We start from the raw sequence: 24,299 nt of genomic DNA, 5'->3' as shown, positions 1-24,299 counted from the left end.
TAGAACTTAAAATTTTATTTGAAATTTTGCTTTCCTCACTGGCAAAGGTTGGAGCGTTTCTATGGTTCTAGTCTAGGAACTTCCCTCTCCCCATCAGCCTTACTGACTGATGTCTGAGTGAAGTACACTTAAATAGAAGGGCTTTGGCAATATCGATAAATGAGAAGGAAACTTAAGTGGGTTTTCAGGACAATGGCGATTAAAAAGAGTTAGACTAAGGGATGTCAAAATCATAAGACGCTATAAACTTTGACTTAAGTACGTAAGACTCCCTGGTGTATGTACGATTAAGTTCATATTTGGTGTAAGATACAGACACAAGTGAGAAACAGGGCAGACATGAGTATTTTTCCCATCACCCACCCCTCAACTCAACCAGGACTCTAGTGTTTAATATAGTAGGCTACTTCTGTGGCATTGTCACAATGCTGAGCTGCCCTCCTCCGTTCACCATGGTTGGAAGCTTTTGCCTTGCTACTGAGCATGCCTCCTTGGTTAGTGCTGCCTTTCTCTAGCTTGCTTAGGCTTCTTCCATGTGTTCTTCCATGCTCAGTAAGTTGAAATTAGTTGTGTCAGGGAAGGGAAAGCTAAGTATAGGAAGTGGGGTGCTCTCATGCTTCATGTGTAATAGTGTAGAGTGTATGATGTAAAGACAATCTGGAAGTTAGGTTTTTGTAAATGTATGCAGTTAAAGGTTGACTTTCCTTCTCACTGAACCAAATTTTTAAGAAAATACAGTGAAAAGAAGTAGAAAAGAAGATGGAATGGCAAGTTTGACTGGAAGCTTGGGAAGCTTCTTGTTACTTCCTAGTTTAAGACACAGTTTACTGCCTTAGAGGTATCTTGAGGTTCCAGATGATGGGCTGGTGGAATGTTCTTAGACCTTGAGTGTGCTGGAGGCCCTAAAGTAGGAGATGAACTTGTAACAGAAGCTCACAATGAAGAACCAGATGTTCCGAGCCATCTGAGACCTTGCGATGAGGAGGCGCCAGACGATAAGAAACAGGGCGGTGTTAAAGAGGTAGTGAATGTTCCGGAGCCTGAGAGACAGAAACAAAAGCACAGTTAGACAGTTAAGACAGCACCTGTACCCAGCTGTTACCTGAAGTGTAAATGTATTCCTCCTATCTGTTACCAGCAAATACCTAGTTTTTAGAGCCCACGGCAGGCCTAGTGTTCCTAGGTCTTTATGTCTTTCATTTCCTATTCTGGAATAATCATGTTTCCTTCATGTTTTCCTAGCTCTTACTCTTTCTTCTACTTCTGTTTGGAGCTCTTTTTACAAGCATGATTCATGGATTAGTGTAATATTTTTAAAATACACTCTGACCTTTCAATATCGAAAATCTTCTCTGGCCACTGAGATGACTGAGTAAATGCATTTTTGGAGCAAGCCTGGAACTTGAGTTGGAACTCATGTAAGGGTCAAAGGAGGGAATTTGACTCCACAAAGTTGTCCTTTGACCTCCACATGTAAATTGAGACCACAGAGTTGTTTCCTGACCTCCACATGGCTGTGACATGCACATCCACACACCATGCATAGTTTTTAAAAGCCTTCAACCACTTATTGGCTAGAGGATAGATAATGAACTTTGCAGCCTGCTTTTCAAGTGTCTTCCTCCTTGGCTGTCTACCTTTCCACTGTTACCACCTCGACTACAAACCTTTGTTTTTGCAGGAATCATGACCTAAATCCTGTAATTTATTTGTCAGGAATTTTGACTAAAAGAAGTAGGAATTATAAGAATTGAAGAGTAGTTACATGGCTTTCCAAGTTATGTAGTATGATCTGCTTTTTGGGTATTCCTTAGGTCACACTGTGATACAGTGCACAAGAAGAAATAAACTTGGGCTTGAGCCGGCTCCAGTATTTGTTTCTATGAACATTGTCTTTTTTGTGCCCTAAGTTGTGGTATTGTGTTCCCCAAAATATTGTGCACCCTAAAAACTTACCTGGGGTCAAAGAACAGAACAGCCACTAGATACAGAGGCTAGAAAATGGTGGCACTCACACCTTTAATCCTAGCATTCCAGAGGCAGAAATCCCTCTGGATCTCTGTGTGTTTAAGGATACAGCCAAGCATGGTGACTCACGCCTTTAATCCCAGAAAGTGAGCCTTTAATCCCAGGGAGTGATGATAGAAAGCAGAAAGATATATAAGGCGTGAAGACCAGAAACTAGAAGCTTTTGGCCTGGTTGAGCTTTTAGGCTTTGAGCAGCACAGTTCAACTGAGATTCATTCTGGATAAAGACTGAGAAGCTTCCAGTCTGAGGAAACAGGATCAGCTGAGGAACTGGCAAGGTGAGGTAGCTGTGGCTTGTTCTTCTCTGATCTTCCAGCATTCACCCCAATAACTGGCCTCAGGATTGATTTCATTAACAAGACCTAAGATTTGTGCTACACTAAGTACTTCTTGTATTAATGGGCTAACAAAAAGAATACCTGCTTCAGGGGTGCAGTGAGGTCTAAATTCAACATTGTGTATAACAGGGTAGTGTGGATGCAGGGTTTCTAATGCTCAAGTGTGAATCCAGCCTCACAATTGGCACTGCATAAATGGGGGCAGGGTGATTTAATTCACATACAGAACCCTGTGTAAAGTCAGTCAACAGTAACACCTCACACATACCAAGGAATGCACCTACCTTTTTAAGTGTTGTTTTGCTTTGGGGATACCAGCCAGATCCTCTTTCAGTAGATACTTCTTAACTCCCAAAACATAATTTTCAATGTATTCAAGCCAGTTCAACTGGCGTACATCAAAGTTGAATACCTACGAAGCAAAAGATATGGGCTGTCAGCACTGCACTGCAGAGCAGTCACCTTGTCCAGTGTGGGTACCCGGAGCTCATCAATATGGCTAGACTTGCTGGCCCCACTTCTCTCAACCTCCCCATTACTGGGTTGCCAAGCATGCCACTACATCCAGCAGCAGTGAAGGTCTCATCACAATCTACAAACTAGTTGTAGCTGCAGTAAACTTGTTTCCTGATTTTGTTGTAGAATATTATTTCAAGGTGTGTTACTTTTGTTTATGCTCTGGAATATTTAATGACACAAAGATGTGTTTGATTAAATAAAATTCACCTGCGGTCAGAAGGCTGCATCAACAACTAGCAGACAGGAAATGGTAAGGAGGAGCCAGGCGAGAAAGGGCTTATAAGGAGGAGCGAGGAGAAGCATGAGGGCTTTTTGGAGGACTCGAGCAAGGAGAGGAGGTGAGCTACTTGCTATTCAGCCTCTCTGAAGAGTAGAATTCCACTTTAACCTTTGAATCTTGAGTTCTTTAGAGGGGGAAAGGTTTAGTTAAGTTCCCTTCATAGCTTTGCAAGAGTTGGAGCCATAGGGAACAGATTTCCCTCCAGCTGTGCGGTCCTTGTGGCCTAACTAACGGCTGTTGGTAGCAGCAGAGTTGCAGTTGCTGAGTCAGACAGCTGTGGCTTAAAAGGCAGCAACCATTAAAAAAAGGACAACAGATACTGTCTGGTTTCCTTAGGGAAAAAAACATCTTCCTCATCAGCATTATTGGTTGTGGTGATATTTTGTGATCTAACAAAGCTTGCCTGAAGATCAGAGTGCGGAGCTAAGCCACTAGTTAGCCATAGAGGTCAGGCAGTGGTACCTTTAATTCCAGCACTCGGGAGACAGAGGCAGATAGATCTCCAAGTTCAAGGCTACCCTGGGCTACTAGATTGATCCAGTCTAAAAGAGAAACAGAGCTAGGCAGTGGTGGCTCACACCTTTGATCCCAGCACTTGGGATCTCATGCCTTTAATCAATCCCAGCATTAGGGAGGTGGAGACAGGAAGTGATATGGCTGGGTAGAGAGAGGAATGTAAGTAGGGAGGAGACAGCTCAATCTCTTTCAGGCTGAGGAGTTGGCAAGGTAAGAGGTGGTGGCTGTGGCTTGTTCTTTTGTCTCTCTGATCTTTCAGCATTTACCCCATATCTGACTCCAGGTTTTTATTATTAAGACCAATTAGGATTCTTGCCACAACCTGTCACATAATCCTGAGTTCCCAGAGTGCACTGTCGCTGCGATTGGAGTCAGAGCCGTACTTACTCTCTGATCTTCAGGACTCAGCTCTGACAGAAGCATCTCTGTGTTGTTTGTGCTCCATTCCCAACTGTGGTTGATGAAATACTCCAACATGGAGATGGTTCTCAGGAGCCGATTCATGAGCTTCAGCATCCTGAGGGAGAGACCAGACAGCTAGTACAGTGCACCCTGCACACCGCCTCTTCCTCCACAGGGAAGGGTGGCCCAGTATCATCAAGGAAGTGCAAACCTTGGTGGGCTCATGCCAGTAATACCAGCACTGGGGAGGCTGAGGCAGGAAGACACACATGAGATCAAGATATGCCTGGGCTACTTAGATCATTCAATAAAAGTATTAAAAAACAAGACAAAAATGTATCCCTCTTTCCTCCAATTTCCCAGAATTCTTTTTTTTTTCAGTTTCTTGGTGACATTCTTCCTTTGGCTAGTTAACAACAATAACAGTTTCTACCATCAAGCTTCTCTTTAGTCTTTTGTAAAGTACCTTACCCCTTCCTTCATGTGCATGAGAGACAGCAATAAATCTAACAAATTGCTCTGCTTGTGGTACTAGAAGGGCTTGCAAATTTCTGTGAAAGTTAGAATTATCATTTCTCCTCACTTTCCATCTTAATTCTGTTAAAGGAAATAATGAAGCTAACAGACATTTTACAACCCCCCTACCCAAACACCCATCCTTTTCTCATTAGACATTTTAAAATTGAGCTAGTTATTTGCCTGAAAGGATTACTATCTTGTTTTGTTTTACTGATTTGAGGCAGATCTTTAGAAAGCTAATTTCTTTTTATTGTATGTTCTTAAATTTGTAAAACAAAAATAGGATCTCAGGTCTTAATATATAAACTTTTGGCAGAGTGTTGACTATATTAGCACTTGGTGAAGCAAAAGCTTGTAATTCATACTTAAGGAAGACAGACTTAAAGTTAGACAGTGTTGACACTTCTAGAAAATACTATCTTTGCTGATTTTCCTAACAGCCTTGTAGGTAGGTCTTTGCCCACATTTTTCTGAAAATGGTTCATAACCTTAGAGGGTCAGCATTCAAACTCCCACGAAATTCTGACCAACCCCAGAGAACCTCTGCTGTTGCAGTCCCACTGCCCTGTGTCCATTTCTTGCAATGGACTGTGTTTTCTAGCTCTATGCTCAGAACATGAAACAGCTCTCCTCTAGAAACCTCTTAGGACCGTGATGTAGTCAGAATTTATTTGTATTAACTTTACAGAAAGGTTATGTTCAAGATCACACACATACACAATAGGTAAAAAGGTGAGAAAAACGTGTGTGTGTGTGTGTGTGTGTGTGTGTGTGATAGACACTTGTCTCCTTCAATCCTCAGCTGTAGGGAGGATTAAGGACTTTGGGTTCCATGCAATGACACTACTAAAGCCAATGTTGCAACTTCTCACCTGGGTTTCCTTCCAGTGAGCCTCAGATAGAAGTCGTAGATAATGGCTGGGGCCCGATGACTGACAGCGTTCCAATACTGGGTGGTGAAGTTGTTGGTGGTGAAGTCAGCATTTGGCCTTCTGAAAGCACTCTCAAATGGGATCTTTTCGATGGTTGCCAAGACCTGTAATCCTGGAACAAAAAGAGGAAGTACTAAATCTCAGAGAATGTAAGTCCATTATAAGTGCAAGCTATCTGCAGCTCAGAATGACAGACAGTATTTGCTGTATAGCATCAAGAATCTGTTTCTAAGAACATGAAGATTTTTATGCGTGGCAAGTGAACATCTGCACAGTTAAGCAGTATGACTGCACTGAGTGGATACTTTTTTGGTGGGGTGGGAGGTTGAGACAGGGTGTCACTATTGTAGCCTTGGCTGTCCTGAGACTCATTATGTAGACCAGGCTGGCCTTGTAGACCACCACTACTGCTGGCTTTTTCTTTAAACATTTACTCTCACATACTTGGGGAAATTTCTTGTTCAATACAAGGACAGGTTATTCAGAAGGGTGTTCCATTCCAGGTTCTCAAGTCTACTCTGAAAGGCCAGAGATGGAGGCTGGGAGGATCCCTTGCAGGTTAAATGTCCTTAACAAAGGCTTGCATAAAAGTGTACAGATGGATTTTTTGTGTGGTTCACTTTAGATACCACAGCTTCTTTTGCCTTGATAGTCTTGCTTTTCTATGTGTGTATTTGACTCAGTTTTTCACTAGTAGAATTTTTATAATTGCCTTTTTATGTTCCTATTTTTTAGATTAGCTTAGTTTAAATTTTTAATATTTATAGATTCAATAGTTCTTTTAGAGCATTCATTTAAATTCAATTTTGACTTAATTGGATCTTTTTAAACAATGCAGTTCATTATTCAATTATGAAGTTATAAGTTATTGTGGTAATTTGATCATTACCTCTTTCAAAATATATCACCAGGAAATGAACATGTAAAATATAGATGTTCCTGGTTAGCTTTAACTCAGAGTTAACTGAAAAATTGTCTGGATTAGAGTATACTGTAGGCATGTTTCTAGGGGATTTCCTTGATTGTTAATTGATACAGGAGGGCCCAGTGCCATCCCTTGTATGGTGGTTTGAATAAGAATGGCCCCCATAGGCTCATATGTTTGAATGCTTACTCATTAGGGAGTGGCACTACTTGAGAAGGAATAGGAGGTGTGGCCTTGTTGGACTAGGTATAGCTTTGTTGGAGGAAGTGTGTCATGGGAGTAGGGGAGTGGGGGGTTGGTCTTTGAGGTTTCAAAAGCCCAAGCCAGGTTCGGTGCCTCTCTTCCTGCTGTCTGCAGATCTGGATGTAGAACTCTCAGCTACTTCTCCTGTTTGCACGCCTCCATGCTTCCTGCCATGATGATAATGGACTAAACGTCTGAAACTGTAAGCGAGTCCCATCTAAATACTTTTTTTTGTAAGAGTTGCTGTGGTCATGGTATCTCTTCACAGCAATAGAACAGTAACTAAGACACCTGGGTAGGTGGTTCTGGACTGTATAAGAAAGTTAAGCATAGCCTGTACAGATGAGCAAGCATCATTCTTCCATGATTTCTGTTGTGCTTCATTGACTGTGAGTTGGTTCCTTGGTCAGAAGTAATGCTCTGCAAGCAGGCCTGCCTTCAAGTTTCTGCTTGAGTTCCTGCTCTGCCTTCTCTCAATGATGGACTGTAACTTGGACTGTAAACAAAATAAACCCCTTCTTCCTCTAAGTTGATTTTGGTCAGTGTGTTTTATCAAGGCAACATAAATGAAATCACAGCATGGAACTTAGTGGCATCTACACTTGAAAAAGAAAATAAAAGCCAAACACAGGAGATTCTGACGTTATTACTGACCTATCTATGTATCTGCATGTTTGCTCCACATTTTCTTTTGGCGATGTAATAAACATTCATGTTTAACAGCTCTAAAATTGTCCTCTGGATACTCCCACTACTAGCTGCCCTTTCCTGACACATTTAAAAAAACTTTCAATCTCTAAATGATAATGGTCTTTTTCAGTAAGTCAGCCAGAACCTTTGGAGTCATCTTGATGCTCCTCTTTGTTTAACAACTCTCATAACAGTGCAAACCAGAATAACTGGCCTTCCCCTTGAAAAGAATTCAGCACCACCATGTCCATTGTGGCCATGGGTAGGAGCTGTTCCTGTTCTTGGAATATTGGGATAGTGTCACACTGGACTCTGCTATAGCTCTTGTCCCCCAGTAGTTTGCTCTCATACAACAGCTAAAACGAGTCTTTGCAAATGTTACTCAGGATTTACTTCTTTTTTTATAAAATGCTCAGATGGACCCTCTTATTTGTTTTGTTTTGTTTTTGGTTTTTTTTTTTGAGACAAGGTTTCTCTGTGTAGCTTTGCGCCTTTTCCTGGATCTCACTCTGTAGACCAGGCTGGCCTCGAACTCACAAAGATCCACCTGGCTCTGCCTCCCGAGTGCTGGGATTAAAGGCGTGCGCCACCACCGCCCGGCGACCCTCTTATTTGGAGGGGAGCCAAACCCTTAGTCCAGTTGGTAAGACCTTGTAATACCTGCATCTTCTCATACAGAGAGACAATGCTCAACATGGACAAGGCCTTGTAGGATCTTCCTGCATCCTCACTCCCACGCCCATCCTTCGGGTTCATTTACTGCCATTCTCTTTCTGGTTGCGTCTGCTCTAGACAAGGTGGCTTTCCTGTCTTTGAATATGAATAAAGAGTTTTTGTACTGATGGTTCCTTTAGCCTACAAGACTTCCTTCAGCTGTCTTCTGACAAGCCTTCACTTCCCTCAGGTCTCTGCTGAGATGTCACCTTACCAGAGCCGTTTCCTTGGTCTTCACATAAGAAAGCATCCTTCTTACCCCACTCTATTTTTCTTCAAGCACTTAACCATATCTGATATGTAAGTTTGCTTTTGTGCCTCCTTAGATCTTGAGAAGTGACTGCCAGGCAGCTGGTGCTCAGTGAATATTTCAGTAATGCATAATAATTTTCTATTTCCTAAGTCTATCTTGACTCTTTAGTTTTTTTCACAGTGACCTCATGCCACCAAAACAGATTTTCAGACTAGATGATTAACCTGTGATAGTTTAACTGGGTATAAGATCAATATACTAGTCAATTTAATGTCTTCCCAGTAACCATTAGAAAATGTATTCTTTATAAAGATACCATAAATTATTAACAAAATGTATACATATCCTAGTTCCTATGTATAAATCTGATAAAATTCTTAAGAACTATATGGAAAGAATTTAATTTTTTTCTTGAAGGGCATTAACAAAGATAACTAAATGGAGAGATGTTGCATGTTCACCCACCCAGCTGTCAATTATTCTGCATTGTCACTTGAAACTACAAATGTTCAGCCTGTGGTGACATTGCTAGTGGTTCCAGTTAGTAGCATTTGGATCACTTCTAATAGCCCTGTCATGAAGCATAAATGAGTTTGAAACTCAACAAACCTGAATTAGTGGGTAGTGGAGTCCTAATATGCTGTATTAGGCTTCTTGTGTAGAGGCTTGGCACTGGATGAAGGATATGACCAGCTAAGTATATCTGCTGTGGTGTCAGGGGTTGAGAAGCACGTATGTCAAGTATTTATCATTCCTGAAAAGGCATTCCTCAAGTTACAGCCTATCATACAACAAGCCACAGGGGTTTGGCAGTTCTGCGGCAGTGTTCCCCAGACAGCACCACTGAAGCACATAGAGAGAATTACTGTGTAACACGGAGAGGGAGGTTGTCATTGGGAACTCACACCATGTAGGATAGCCGAACTGTCTTCCTTAACCTTCTGTCTCATCATTAGGTATTTAAATTATTTTCCATGGGTCTTGGGCATTGAATAGCTATAGTCCCTTGTGTATAGACAATATGTGTTGGTATAATAAGAATGGTCTCCATAGGCCCATGTATTTTAATGCTTAGTCACCAGGGAGTGGTACTACTTAAGGATTAGAAGATGTGGTGTAACTGGAGTAAGTGCGGCCTCGTTGCAGTGTTTCACTGGGGGTGGGCTTTGAGGTTTCAAAAACCCATGGTAGGCCCAAGCATGCAATACATACTCCCTCCCCTCTCTCCCCGCACCACTCCCTCTCCCTCCCCCCCCTCTGCCTGTGGGTCAGAATGTAACTCTACTACTTCTGTAGCACCATGTCTACCATCATGCTATAGTGATAATGGACTAAGCCTCTGAAACTGTAAGCAAGCCCCCAGTTAAGTGCTTTCTTTTATAAGAATTGTCTTGGTCATGGTGTCATGACAAACAGTGACTAAAACAGAAGTTGCTACCAAGGACTAGGTTATTGCTGTGATAGGCCTGACCATGCTGCTTTGTGGGAGGAATACAGAAGTCTTTTGGTCTTTGGTCTAGAAAAGTGGCTTAATGGGCCATCCTAGTAGAAGCAGGGAAGACAGTGCTGAGGGTGATTTGAACTGTTTGGCCCCAGCTTGAGAAGTTCCACAGGGGAAGAAATTAGTAAATAGCCACGAGACTATTCTAGTGATATTTTGGTAAAGAGTGTGGCTGCTTTTCCCCCCTTGTCCTAAAAATTTGCCAGAAGCTAAATTGAAGAGTTTTGGATTAATGACATTGGCAGAGGCAATTTCAAGACAGCCCAGTATTGACTGTGTCATGTGGTTACTAGTGGTCACTTTTATGCAGATCTACAATGAAAAGGAGCAAGTGGGGCAAGGAAAAATATAAAATGTACCGTTTGAGGAGAAAAGGATTACCAAGAAATGTAATGGAGCTAAGTCTAGTGCTCAAAGAGATGAAATGCTTAAAGAAAAGCCTGGTGTTAAATGGAGTAGTGACCTCAGGGCAAGACCCCACCCAGCTAAGCTTCCAACTTGTGAAAAGAAATTAAAAACTTAAGCAAGCATTGAAGGAATCCATGGAAAACAGAGAGCAGATGCAAAAGAAACTAAATGAGGGAGGCCTTGTCCCAGTCTCAGCCAAGTAGCAGAAGTTGGCAGCCTCAGCCACATGTTTCTGGCTTTAGAGTCAAGAATACAAGAAACAAGTTGTGGAATCTGCATCTGCGTCTAAGGAAAGCCACTGAGCCAAGCCTGTGGTAGGGGTGCCCCTACATAGAGCCCTGGAGAGGCCATTGTGTGAAGCTGTGAAGGCAAAGCCTGGATTATGTTGGAGACCCCAAGATATCGGAGATGCCAGAGTCATGGTAACCTGCCAAGGAGAGCTGCATACTGAGTGTGGAACCAGCTCAAGAAAAGAAGTGTGTTGTAGTCAACATAGCTGAAAGGAGTTGGAGATCTGATGAGTACTTTTGACATCAGACATGGAGATGTAGAATTTGGAGTTTGCTCTGTTGGGTTTTGGTCTTGCTTTGATCCAGTATTTCCTCACTATGTACCCTTCCCTCCCTTTGGAATGGAAATGTGTCATTGTATATTGGAAGTTTGTGATAAGCTTTTTTCATTGTGACTTTACAGGGGGTGATAGTTAAGAGATTGTCATGAGTCCCAGAACAGGCTTTGAACTTTGGACTTTTAAACAGTGTTGAGACTGAAAGACTATGGAGACCTTTGAACTTGGATTGTGTTTTTGCATTATGATATGACTATAAGCTTATGGGGACCAGGGAGTGGAATGTGGTGGTTTGAATAAGAATGGACCTATAGGTTTATATATTTGAATGCTTGGTCACCAGGAAGTAGCTATTTGAAAGGATTAGAAGGATTATCAGGATGTACTTCTTAACTACATTTCTAGCACCAGTCCTGCCTGTCTGCTGCCATGCTCCTCACTCTGATGATAATGGACTAAGCGTCTGAAACTGTAAACAAGTCCCTAGTCAAATGCTTTCATTTATACGAATTGCCTTAGTCATGGTGTCTGTTCATCACAACAGAACAGTGACTAAGATGCAGCCAATAGAGTTTTTGTAGTGTGGGTTTCTTAAAGCAGAGACTGAGAAGTCTGCTAATCACATAGACGTTTCCTTGGCACTGCCTAAGGTCTTCGACCAAGGACTCTGGCTTTATTTTTGTCTTAACAGTGACTTATATTTTCTTTTATAAATTACTAGTGGAAAGGTTATTCACACAGAAGAGAGCCAGAGACCTGGCTTTACTTTTATTACAGGGACTAACTAGCTCCCTTTACGAATCCAAAAAGCTCATTTACTCTCGGGCCTCATGTAAGTTGAGCACCCTAGATACTTTTTAAGGTCTTTTTAACTGTAATCATGTCTAATTCCATAAAATGAGAGTTTTCAGGAAGGAAGAAAAATTTTAAAAATACTATATCCTCCAAACTCTTTTTAAAAGTCTTATTTTTAATATTTAACATTTAATATTATATGCATGTATGTGTGTCTGTGTGTAGGTATGTGCATTTGAGTATAGGTGCTTGCAGAGGCCACAAGAAGGTGTCAGATCCTCTGGAGCTGGAGTTAGAGGCAATTGTGAGCCAACTGATATGGGTGCTGGCAACCACACTGGATCCTCTGCAAGAGTAGTACATGCTCTCAACTGTTGGCCATCTCCCCTGCCTGAGTCTCCAATATCTTATTTGCTTATGTTACTATCAATGTATATGGGTGGGATCTTAGACATCTCCCATTACTAATGCAGACAGATTTCTTACTATTTTGAAATCAATTCTAATTTAGATATGTGATCTAAATAACTGAGTTTATGATGAAAAGAACTTGATCACAGATAATTCCACATCTGCAACTTTGCAAGTACAAATAACACAGTGTGTGTGTGTGTGTGTGTGTGTGTGTGTGTGTGTGTGTGTGCGGGCATGCTCTGCATGGGAATAAGACTAGAACAACAGCTAGAGGGTCTTAAATCTCAGACTTTAGCAAGAAAACTAACTCCTAAGTCAACAAAGGTGTGCACCATTGGTTGATTGGTTTGGCAGATTCCTAGATACATGAGATCTGTTACCAACAGATCACTTTCAGCATCCCAGGTGCTGCACAGTTGAGGCAGGGCGGGGGCTGGCAGCTGCACAAATGGATGAGCAATACCACTGCTCCATAACAGAGGTGGACTGTTGCGTGACCTTTCTGAAACAGCCGCTGTGAGTCGGGGGTGCTGACTGCCACCAGTACTGTTTATCTTGCCAACTTTTGCTTGGCTTCATTGTTTTTAAAACTTCCTGTAAGACTTCATTCCGTGTAATCCTGCATGTTTTTCCACAGCACACTTTCTTATTTAATCAATGTACATTCTAGTTGACGACAACACATTTACAATCTGCAGAGACTTTCTCTCTTTAAGGTTGGTTTTGTTTTGGCTCCCCGCAACCCCGTGTTCCTGGCTGCAAGACACACTGTTTTTCCCTGGCCAATACAGGTAGCTATGCACTTACATAGTTAAAGGCACTCACCCATTTTATACCAATTACACGGATTGAGATTACCAGATGTGGAATGGTAGACTAATGTTGATTTAGGTCTGGAAGATAAAAGTTAAATAAATATGACCAAATTGATAACTAATGAGAAATAAAGGGAATTAACCCTGAGGCAGGTATCAAAGTTCCTGTGGCTACTGCAATCTACACAGCACTTTCAGATTCTCTGTTCTTTGGGTTGATAGGAAAAGTGAAAAAAAGGAAGAAAAAGTACACGCATCAATATATCAAATAGGTGTGACCTGTGGAGTACACATGCCTGAGTTCACATGAGAAAAATCTCCTTTTCCTTGTCATTTACTAACAGAGCCACAGTCACACACACAGGCACCATAGCCTTTACTTCGTGTCAGCAAATTTCCTGTCTTATCTCTTGGCATTTACCAGCAACGAAACAGCAGTTCAACAAAAATATAAACTGTGCTGCCATTTCATCGACTAGTTTCTTATTTTAAGATACTGAATAGAAAGCAAAGCTTTTTGGTTATTCAAAAATTCCACGGTAAGTGGTCTAATAGCAAATTATTTTATGACCCACCAAGTATTAATCAGTATTCATGCACCTTTGCCTATATAGAGAGGTATATCGGGAATTCTGAGATCCTGGAACAAACATCCTATCACTTTGGAGTCTTGTAGACTGAAACCCCATCTCCTCTCAGAAGTTTGCATAAGCATGCTTACCTGTGAACTGCAGTATACCATCCTACTGCTATGGTGAGGTTGACAACTGTGTCAACTGGAATCAAGTCTGCCACTGCCATGGGAGTAGCTTTTATGGACCGAAGAAATCCTTTCCCCGCCTGCTCAGGAGAGATGGAGCACAGAATATTAATCAGGTATGAAGTCACAGCCGGGACTAGCCACTTTGTATGGGGGTTGGACACTAGGTCCCTTCTTTTGTTATAAGAATCCATAGGTGTGTGTGTGTGTGTGTGTGTGTGTGTGTGTGTGTGTGTGTGCGTGCCTGTCTGTCTGTCTGTCTCTGTGTGTGTCTAGCTACATCTTTGTCTACTAAAAATATAATGTGAAGTGGATGGAATTCGAGTCAGTGTGCTGGTGTGCACTGTAATAAAACTGATTCTAGCCCATGTTGACATGATTTTTATCCCCATCTAAACTGTCATGGGAATGAAAGCAGTCAGGGAATAGAAAGAGGATGACTGGAAAAGTAGAAGTAAGACAATACATGCACACAAGCTTGTGTATTTTAATGTCAAGCATTCCATAGTCTTTGGGATAATTTTTTTTTGAGACAGGGTCTCATGTAGCACAGGTTGGCCTTGAGGTTCTGATTCTTCTACCTGTCTGAGGTCTGGGATTATAGGTGTGAGTTGCCACACACACTCAGTTTATAAAGTGCTGGGGGTCAAAACTCAGGGTTTCAAGTATGCTAGACCAAGCATTCTACCAGCTGAGCTGCATCTCTGGCCCTTGAGGCTAATATTTTTCCTGTAAACCTGATTAAATGCATTAGTTCAAGCCATTAATAAACCAATGAGAAGAAAATACCTCCACCTTGTGGTAACCAAAGGAAAATTTTTGATATGCAAACATCTCCAAAGTAAAACTCTGGAATAGCAACTGAGCATATCAGTCATGTCTGTCCTGATGATAAAAGCAACTTTCTGCTGCTTTTCTCTTCCCACTAGTAACTCTAGATAAGCTACTTCCTTTATCACCACACCAAGTGGACACCAGGGTCTCTGTTTGGTTCTCCATTTCAAGGGGTTACTTTCTCATTTTTGTACATACCGCAATAATGATTCCGCTGGGTCCATTTAAATTATCAACCCAACCCTGGAAAGAAAGATCTCTGTTGGTTACACATTTCAGAAAATTGTTAGTTACCCTTAGACAGCCCAATCTGTTTGTGTGTGGCAGGGTGTATGGGTGTGCATATATATATATATGTGTGTGTTTGTGTACACACCCACACACCCATTTATAATACTAATCAATTGGTCATAAAGAATGTAGGAAAAGAGGAGAAAGGAAGAGAGGGGAGAAGGAGGGAATGGACACATTAAAAGCAGAAGAGGAGAAGGACGATCAGAAAGAAGCTGGTTTTTAAGGCACCTGTATTGAAGCAGAGCAGGAAAAGTGTGGTGCTCACCGGGAAAGGCTCCTGCCAGGTTGCTCCCACTATGGATGGCCTGACAATGGCCACATTCAGGTTCCCACTTTCCTGCTGTACCACCATCTCTCCCAAGGCTTTGGTATAGGTGTAGGTATTGGGTCGGTCCCCAATCAGCTTGGGAGTGATCTCATCAATGATAGAGTCGTCTAACCACCTGAAAGCAGAGGGAAAAAATTCTAGCAACATCTACAGCACAATAGAAACAACAAGAAAACACAGCCAGTCAAACAAAACTTGCACCTGGCTTGAATCTGGAAGACAACCATCACAAGGACAAGTGTGTATGTTCACATCATTCCTTCTCATATCTTAGTTAAAAGTCTGTTCCCCCCACCCAGATACTTGATTATTTCCATGGATATGTAATTCAGTGCATCGCATGGAACCCCTATCTTTACTTCTACAGTCTCATTAGTTTGTCCACTGAACATGTATGTGTATGAGTAATGAGCCCATGTCCAAGAGAAAGCCAGTACTGTGCTCCCTAGCTGGGGGCTCTTCCTCCAATCTGCTTCATTCATTCAGGATACAAGGCAAGTTGTCTTGTACCAGTCTTAAACGTGTAGTTTTTAAATTTTAAAATTTCACTGTCTCCATAAAGCAGCTGTATTTGTCAGACATAATCCTAACATATTCTGAAGATTCCTTTAGACTCTAAGCTAACAACTCAGTGACTGCTCAGGGCTTTCTAGGGATTCTGATGTGGAGTGAGTCCAGAGAGCTGAGGCAGCACCAATAGCACAGCTACTGAATAGCTCTACTTAGGGGTGACAGGCATTACCAGAGTATCAGCCTAATTAAAAAACATGCCAGACCATTGTAATAATCCCATGTTTATTGATATTTCCCTAAGAGCGGCATTATTGTCACTTAAATATGTAATGTTTCTTTTAGTTAGCAGGGCTGTTTGGTTAAATGTTGATATAATTTAAATTTTTTAGGCTGCCTGAATACGTTCATGTAATTACTTTAAAAATATTTAAAAATTATATTCATCTTGTGTGCATGATTGGAGAGTGCACGTTTGCCACAGAGGACAACCTGTAAGAGTCTGTTCATCTCCTTCTCCATGTGTCACCAGGCCTGGAGGGGAGTGCTTTTATCCACTGGGTCAGCTTGCCAGTCATGCTCAACGTGTTTAGTGCATTTGTTCCTAGTTTATAGGAGAAAGCATAACCGTCCCATTTTGATTGTAGAAAACATTAGCAGTTATCCCTCCACTCCTATGCCAAATTGTTAAACCCTGTGTCTGATGCTAAGATCTATTCAGAGTCCTGACTATATTTTAATCACTCTCATTGACAGTGGTGTAGAATACCAAGACTGGCCATAATGGCTCAATTTTCCTTCCTTGGCTTCTGTCAGTACAGAATATAACCCAGACACACAAATGCCTTTGGGTTTCCCTAGAATTGAAAAAAACTCCAAACACACTGAGAAATAAAGGATATTAAATATGAAGACAGGACTGAGGAGATGCCTCAGTGTATAAAGTACTTGGCATGCAGGTGTTGAGTAGTAGAGTGTGGATCTTGAGAACCCACATAAGCCAATTTGGTGTCCTAGCTATATAATACTAGCACTGGGGAGGCAGAGACAGATTCTCTGGAACAAGTGTCCAGCTAGACTAAACATATCAGCAAGCTCCAAGTCAGCCAAGAGATTCCTCCTTGTTATATACTATGGAAGTGATTGAGAAAGGTAGACATTTGGCATCAACTTTGAGCCTCCTTATGCACCCACATGTATGTACATACATCTGTGGGCTCACACATGTGAACATGCATACATGTACACCATATACACATATACATGTCAAAAAGAATTAAGTGACTACATGGGAATTGGAAGAGTAATAGACAAGGTAGGATCCCCCACCCACCTTGACTCCACTTGTTATCCAAGGGGAATTGGTTTGCATATAGCCTATGCATATCCTCATGTGCACTTTAAACCATCTAAATTACCTATAACACTGAGAATCGTGTAAATGCAGTCTAAGTGTTTGTTGTATTGTTTATGGAGTAGTGACAAAAAGCCTGTACAGGCTCAGTGCAGGCACGAGGACTCAGATTAGCAGTTGGCTGAATGTAAAGATGGAAAGTCACAGACACAGAGGGCAGCTCCACCCCTGTCATTTGATCTCATTTGTGGGTAAGCAGTGAATTGACTAACCTAAGACCAGTTTCCTACACCAATACAGATTATAAAAACCAAGTTTAATTTCAACCAGGATGCAGGAAAAAGGAGCATCAGAACCTAGAAATTACAGGGAGTCAATGCCACACCACGAGGAACAGCTGCTCACTGCAAAGGATTATAGCTGAGGGCTCTACGAAGTGGGGAAAGTTAGCTTGTCTTAGAGAATACTGACTCCGTAGATTCCTAGGGGTGTGGGTGTGAGAGCTTGTTGCATATGCAGAAGGCTTGTCCCCACTACTCAGTTCCATCTGTGTACCCCTGTATTCTGTTCTTGCTCACTCCATTTTCACTCAGGAAAGATGGCTCGTTCTATCTGTTCATATTCATGGATTATCATGAGGACAAGCATGGATATATGCACCTATGAGTGAGCCAATAAAACAGAAGTCTCTCTTCCTTCTTTCCCACCTCTCTACCCCTCTCTCATTTTCAGTGCTAGGAAATGAACCCAGGGCTTTGCATATACTCTATTCCCAGGCCAGTGGTGGTATTTTGTATTAATAAAGCAAGCCCCTAGTTGATTTTAAAGTAACTTTTCTTCTACTGCCCCTCTAACCATTTCCTGTTTCATCTAGTCCCTTCCTGGATTCAGAGGGGAGGGCAGTGTGACAAATGCCCATCCACTGCTGCCTGAGGCCCTCTCCTGTGTTCAGTTACCAATTTCTGCTATTCTCTTTCCCATTAGTTCTTCAAAACTGTAAATTAGCATGGAAAAAAGATACTGCATGGATCAATATACATTTCTGAAATCAACTAAATGTCCTGCAGTATATTCAAGGACATGTTTTGAACGTGCAAGTGCCAGCTCCCAAATTTGACTTCACTTTCTTTCCATGAGTTTCCAATTTTAAAATTCTACTTAAATTCCTTCAAAAGAAGCATAAAGTCATTGAAGATCTTAGCAGTATGTGTATGTCTGATGCAGTTACACACAGCACAGGCTCTTCTAACTTACTATCCTTTTTTAATTATGGTATTAGTAGCTTCTTGTCTACACAGTAGTTGAGTGAAATGAGGAATATGTATCTTCTGGGAGTGAATGGTAGGAGTTCTGTGATGACCTTTTCTCATCTTCCCTAGTCAGGCTATGTTTATTGTAGCCACCATGCTTATGTGTTTGGCATGTGTCTGACTCTCTCTTGACAGTGGTCCAGAGAGCAGCGATTCCATCTCATTATTTGTCTCATCACCTTTCTGTCCTGAAACCCTGCTTCCTTAGTGGATGTTTCATCATGCCCTCAGGAGCGTTAGTTTCTACACTCTGTAAGGTTTAGGGAAGCAGGGATGGATAGAGACGCAAGAGAACAGGTGGACTCAGAAGGAAATGGGGTTGTGGGGAGATATGTCAACGAAAGGGGTGCTTTTATAGAGAAGGAAGGAAAATTGTGAAAACATGGGCCACAGTGGTGGAGTGCTGAGAACAAAAAGGTGGAAGGCAACCATCCTCAATTTGGGGCATTTGTTTCACAGTTAATTTAAACATTTTCCAGGGAAGAAGGAATTTCTAAGCATAATGCTTGTTGTGAGTACCACCCACCCCAATTACTGACTATAAGTTATGGACTTTTCCTGGTGATGTATCCAGATAAGACAGCAGGCTGATCACTTTTCTGGAAGGAAAGTTCTTCCTTTTAGCCTTGGAGTATTTAGTGTCTGCATACAGTTTAGAAGGAGGAGGTGGTATGAGGAGCCCTTCACTGTGGTGAGCTGAATGCTATTTCCCCTGTCTGTGATGAACTCTCAGAGGTTTCCAACTGCATAGTCCCCTCTCAGACATCAAAATGGAGGGTAGTGGATGAGGCCCTGGGAACTCAGTTTTGGTTTTGAATCAAGCAGGGGGCCCTTTCCTGGGAGGGAAGCTTAGTGACAAGCATCAATTCATACTGAACATGCTCTCGGGCTTTCTACAAATGAACTGACCTGGGCATCAAACCTCATGTGCCTTTTCTGCAGCTCTCCTGAGGAACCGTTAACTTGGAATGCTCCCTTGTGCCAGTTCCTCTAAATGACCTCCATTTTGAAGATTTTTAAGTGACAGGTAAAAACATCCAGTCTCAGAGCCAGGAGAGACAGAAATGAAGGGAACAAGCTCCCAATTTAGCTAAAACTTTTAAAAAGGAGTATATTTTAAATGCAATTACAGTATTGCATGAATTTATACACTGGCAGATTCACCATGGAACAGTCATTTTGTGCCATATTTTTTTTTGTTGTTTGTTTTCGAGACAGGGTTTCTCTGTGTAGTTTTGGAGCCTGTCCCAGATCTCACTCTGTAGCCCAGGCTGACCTCGAACTCACAGAGATTCTCCTGGCTCTGCCTCCTGAGTACTGGGATTAAAGGCATGTGCTATCACTGCTAGGCTTGTGCCATACCTTTTTTTTTTTTAATGTAGTGTTTAAAAGACATAAAACTCAAGTAGTTAGAGCCAAATAAGCTCTAAAGAAAACAGAAATAAACGTCTACAACTAGAACCACATCCTATGAAGAAAGTGATTTTGTTGTTGTTATTGTTGACCGGTGATAAGAGAAAACAGACTGGAGACCACTTTAGCAAAGGTAGGGAAGTATATCAGCAGAATACTGTCCCCTGCTATATTTTGGAAGAATTAGATTCTTCACCAAAAACCATTACTCCCCAGAACCGTAGTAATAGATTTATATAATTTGCTCATCATCACTACTGTCAGGTAAGCTCTGTGGTGGTTAGCCTCTGGGCCTGTATCTGAGGGGCTGTGTGGACTGCGTTGACTGAGGTGGGAAGATCCACTCTTAGACGGAGGCACCAGTCCCCATGCTCGGTTCCTGGGCGAAATAAACAGGAGATGACAAGATGGTCGGAAGGAGTCCTGTTCTTTGGTTCTTGACTGTGGACTCAATGTGGCTAGTTCTCTCCACTCCTGCAGCCACAGCTTCCCTGTCATGATGGACTGCCCTAGAACTGTAAGCCCAAATGAGCCCTTTCCTCATAGGTTGCTTTTGTTAGGGTATTTTTTATCACAGCAACAGGAAAGTAACAAAAAAGGATCAGGGGGGTTTAGAAAGGCTAAAACAATTGTTCCAGTTTACACAGAAAGTTATCAGCCATGAGGTGAACTCACATCAGTCCAACTTCAAAATTTCTCTCCTGATCATTTGTATTATTTAGCGATGCTGAGAGGTGAATACATCCATAGTCTAATGTTTCTGCAGCCCTATCCTCAACAAGGTGTTTCTTTAGGGATTTTCAGGGTTGAGGATACAGCTCAGTGGAAGAGTGCTTGCTTAGCATGCACAAGGCTCTGGCTCCTCTTCTATCTGTCAATTCCTAGTACACACACATATGCATCTTCTATCTTCCTTCCCTCTGGGGGCATATTTCTTACTGGAAGAAGGGACTAGTAATGACAGGTGAAGCATTTTTCCAAAGCACTTTTTTTTTCAAAGTGTCCTACCTCATAACTTCATTAAGAATCACAAAGAAACGTAGAGAAAGCCACGTGCTGCCACCCAGTTCCTTCATTTGACCCAACTTACTCCATGGAGTCAATGATCTTTCTTGGCTCCACAGGGCATGGGTAGATGACCTCATCTATGTGGCTCAGATTGCAGTTAGAAAAGGCAGTAGAGATGTGGATGAAGGCTTCAAGCTTTGGCATCTGGCTGGCCATTAGCAGGAGCTGCTGGGTGGCGGTGACATTCAGCTGCACAGCTTCTCTGGAGAGGACGAAGCAGAAAAAAGCAGTAAAGACACTCAGTGTCCTGTGTTGCCACATCTACCCCATTACCTGGTGTACCACGCTGTGAGTGTACCTCCTGCAGTGACCGGTGTGCCACGCTGCGAGTGTACCTCCTGCAGTGACTGGTGTGCCACGCTGTGAGTGTACTTCCTGCAGTGACTGACTGGTGTATCACACTGCGAGTGTACCTCCTGCAGTGACCGGTGTACCACACTGCGAGTGTACCTCCTGCAGTGACCGGTGTGCCACACTGCGAATGTACCTCCTGCAGTGACTGGTGTACCACACTGCGAGTGTACCTCCTGCAGTGACTGACTGGTGTACCACACTGCGAGTGTATGTCCTGCAGTGACTGGTGTGCCACGCTGTGAGTGTACTTCCTGCAGTGATTGACCGGTGTGCCACACTGCGAGTGTACCTCCTGCAGTGACTGGTGTACCACACTGCGAGTGTACCTCCTGCAGTGACTGGTGTACCACACTGCGAGTGTACCTCCTGCAGTGACTGACTGGTGTACCACACTGAGAGTGTACCTCCTGCAGTGACTGACTGGTGTACCACACTGTGAGTATACCTCCTGCAGTGACTGGTGTACCACACTGCAAATGTACCTCCTGCAGTGACTGGTGTACCACACTGCGAGTGTACTTCCTGCAGTGACTGGTGTACCACACTGCGAGTGTACCTCCTGCAGTGATTGACGGGTGTACCACACTGCGAGTGTACCTCCTGCAGTGACTGACTGGTGTACCACACTGTGAGTGTACCTCCTGCAGTGACTGGTGTGCCACACTGCAAGTGTACTTCCTGCAGTGACTGGTGTACCACACTGCGAGTGTACCTCCTGCAGTGATTGACGGGTGTACCACACTGCGAGTGTACCTCCTGCAGTGTCTGGGGTGCCACACTGTGACTGTGGCGGATGTACCAAGCTTTAAATGGTGTATGTGCAATGACTATACTTACTTCAGTAATAGGTAAATGGCTCAGATATTGGTGGCACCAATCAGAGACAAGAAAAGAATTGGTCCCTGGATGCACAATTCTATGACACTTGAAATTGTGATGTGCTCCTGGCATGTGGGGTCCTTCGTCCTCATCACTGAAGCACTGTACATACTGTGTCTAGAGGTTACATGATTCTAATCAGTAAAACAGAAAACACAGTCCTCTGAATTGATCAAGTGGCCATTGAAAAAACAAAACCAAACAAATGAAGACTCTAACTCAAGAAGGTGAAACATACAAATAACTTGGAGAGAACTAAGAGTAGATATTTGAAAGAACAATATAAGTTGTTGTTGTAAGGATCCAGGCTAGCCATGAAGATTGATGCCAAATCCTAAATTGTAGCTGATACTGTAGAAAGCTATATAAACTCAGTATAAGCAGTAAGATGGCCAGAATTCACTTAAGAGACACATGCTTTATTCAATATCAGGAAACTCATTACTCTAAGTTAACTCAAAAAGAGGAAAACTATATGATCCCACATATATAACTGTGTGTGTGTGTGTGTGTGTGTGTGTGTATGTGTATGTGTGTGTGTATGCATGTGTGCATCTGAGTGTAGGTACCCACACAGACCAGAGACATTGGATACCCTGGAAGCAGAGTTACAGGTGGTTGTGAGCCACCCACTGTGGGTGCTAGCAACCAAACTAGGATCCTCTGCAAGAGCAGTACACACTCCTCTGTGCCATCTCTCCAGCTTTTTTTTGAAAAAAAATTAAATAACATTTTATATCCATTTCCCATTTAAATAAATGTACTAATGAAGTGATAAAAGAGCACACATTTCAAGTTCTATCCAAAGCTGTGCTTTGTGGTGAGAGGATAGGAGTACTGCCTTCAAGGGTAAGAAGGATGCCTCCAGACATTGCCAGTTAGTCCTTGGAGTTACTACAAGGAACTACCCTGTTATTGGAGAGAAAAACAAAATTAATGAACAGATGTAAAACATTGAAAACCCAGTCACAAAATTGCTGTAATATAAAATTATGTATTTGGAAAATAAACAAAAGAAGCTTAAAAAATTAGAATGCAGACGATCCATTAGGTAAAATATCTACTAAAAATTATGGCAAAATGCTAAAATCCCATTCTATATCTAAATGAAAACTAGAGCATACAGTGGCCTAAAGGCACACATTCAAATGAGCGCCTGTACTTAAAGGAATCGTAAGTGGATAGATAAAACTTCATCAATTTCATTCATGTATTAAAGTGGAATAAGTGGAAATACATTGTCATTGAATGAGAAGAATTGGTATTTTTAAAATGTTAATTTTTTCTAAATGAAGCTATATATTGAAGGTAACTTGGAAAATGTAGAGAGTCGTGCACGGCCGCGCCGCAAGGATGGCACCGGCATCCGGCTTCTGCCTTCCCGATGGCAGGTGCTCCTTATTTGGCTAAGGCTAGGATCTGGCTTGCTTCTGCGCACCTGAGCCTAATCTGGCTTGCTTGCGTATGTCTGACCCTATCGGCATTGTCCACATGGCACTACGGGGTTGATTGCCCAGTGGCTATAAAGGGCAGGGGCTGGCTTTTGAGAGAGAGAGAGGAGAGAAAGGAGAGAGAGAGAGAGGAGAGAGAGAGAGGAGAGAGAGGAGAGAGAGGAGAGAGAGAGACAGGAAAAATTACACTAAATTTAAATAAATAGCACCACATGAGAATAGTGTGCTATTTCTATTTTAAAAGGGTTCTATGAATATTCATGGCCTAGTCAAAATTAGTTTTTAAAATGGTGTGATATTTTCTGAGAAAGTCTGATCAATGGAAGAAGCAGGGTTAGTAATTTAGGACAAGAATCTGGTTTCATATAGATTCAAAACTAGACCCCTTGATAAGCATTGATTGAGAATGAACCATCTCAAAGGATTAGAGAAAAGGAAAACTACTGTCTTCATACCCAACTCACTATTTTTGTAGAATTTCCCTGACCATCCCTGTTCATAGTTAAAAGCATTTAAAAGGGGCTGGCTGTGGTGGTGCACACCTTTAATCCCAGCACCCAAGAGGCAGAGGCAGGCAGATGGCTGTACATTCCAGGCCAGCCTGGTCAATGTAGTGAGTTCCAAGACAGACAGACAGGGTTATGTAGAGAGACCCTATCTCAAAATAAATGATTAAATAATAATGAATGAATAAAGACATTTCAAATATCTAAATGTAAAAGCAAAATTACAAAATAATCCAAGAAATTATGAATATACATTAAGTAACAAAGAGTAAAAAGATGCAGGTAAGCTGAAATATGTTGAGCTTTATAAAAGCTAAAGTTAATATGCTGAAGCTTCCAAGTAAAACTGTAATCAGTAAAAAAAAAAAAAAACTCAGT

At 42.0% G+C, this 24,299-nt stretch overlaps 1 protein-coding gene across 2 annotated transcripts in view; it reads right to left on the bottom strand.

Moving 5' to 3' along the window:
* Positions 1-24,299, bottom strand: part of Far2 (fatty acyl-CoA reductase 2) — a 99,162-nt gene continuing 74,863 nt past the window's right edge. For both annotated transcript variants that reach the window (XM_059256405.1, XM_059256406.1), the window contains exons 4-12: positions 20,754-20,933; positions 15,014-15,191; positions 14,653-14,697; positions 13,582-13,700; positions 12,871-12,938; positions 5,475-5,646; positions 4,069-4,198; positions 2,651-2,778; positions 1-1,040 (exon numbers count right to left, since the gene is read on the bottom strand). In XM_059256405.1, the coding sequence (XP_059112388.1) occupies positions 878-1,040; positions 2,651-2,778; positions 4,069-4,198; positions 5,475-5,646; positions 12,871-12,938; positions 13,582-13,700; positions 14,653-14,697; positions 15,014-15,191; positions 20,754-20,933 (1,183 nt within the window). In that variant the 3' untranslated portion in view covers positions 1-877. The remainder of the gene's footprint in view (positions 1,041-2,650; positions 2,779-4,068; positions 4,199-5,474; positions 5,647-12,870; positions 12,939-13,581; positions 13,701-14,652; positions 14,698-15,013; positions 15,192-20,753; positions 20,934-24,299) is intronic.

The sequence above is a fragment of the Peromyscus eremicus genome, chromosome 3, assembly GCF_949786415.1.
Source record: "Peromyscus eremicus chromosome 3, PerEre_H2_v1, whole genome shotgun sequence".
Taxonomy (NCBI): Eukaryota; Metazoa; Chordata; class Mammalia; order Rodentia; family Cricetidae; genus Peromyscus; species Peromyscus eremicus.
This window is presented reverse-complemented; position numbering and strand designations above follow the sequence as displayed.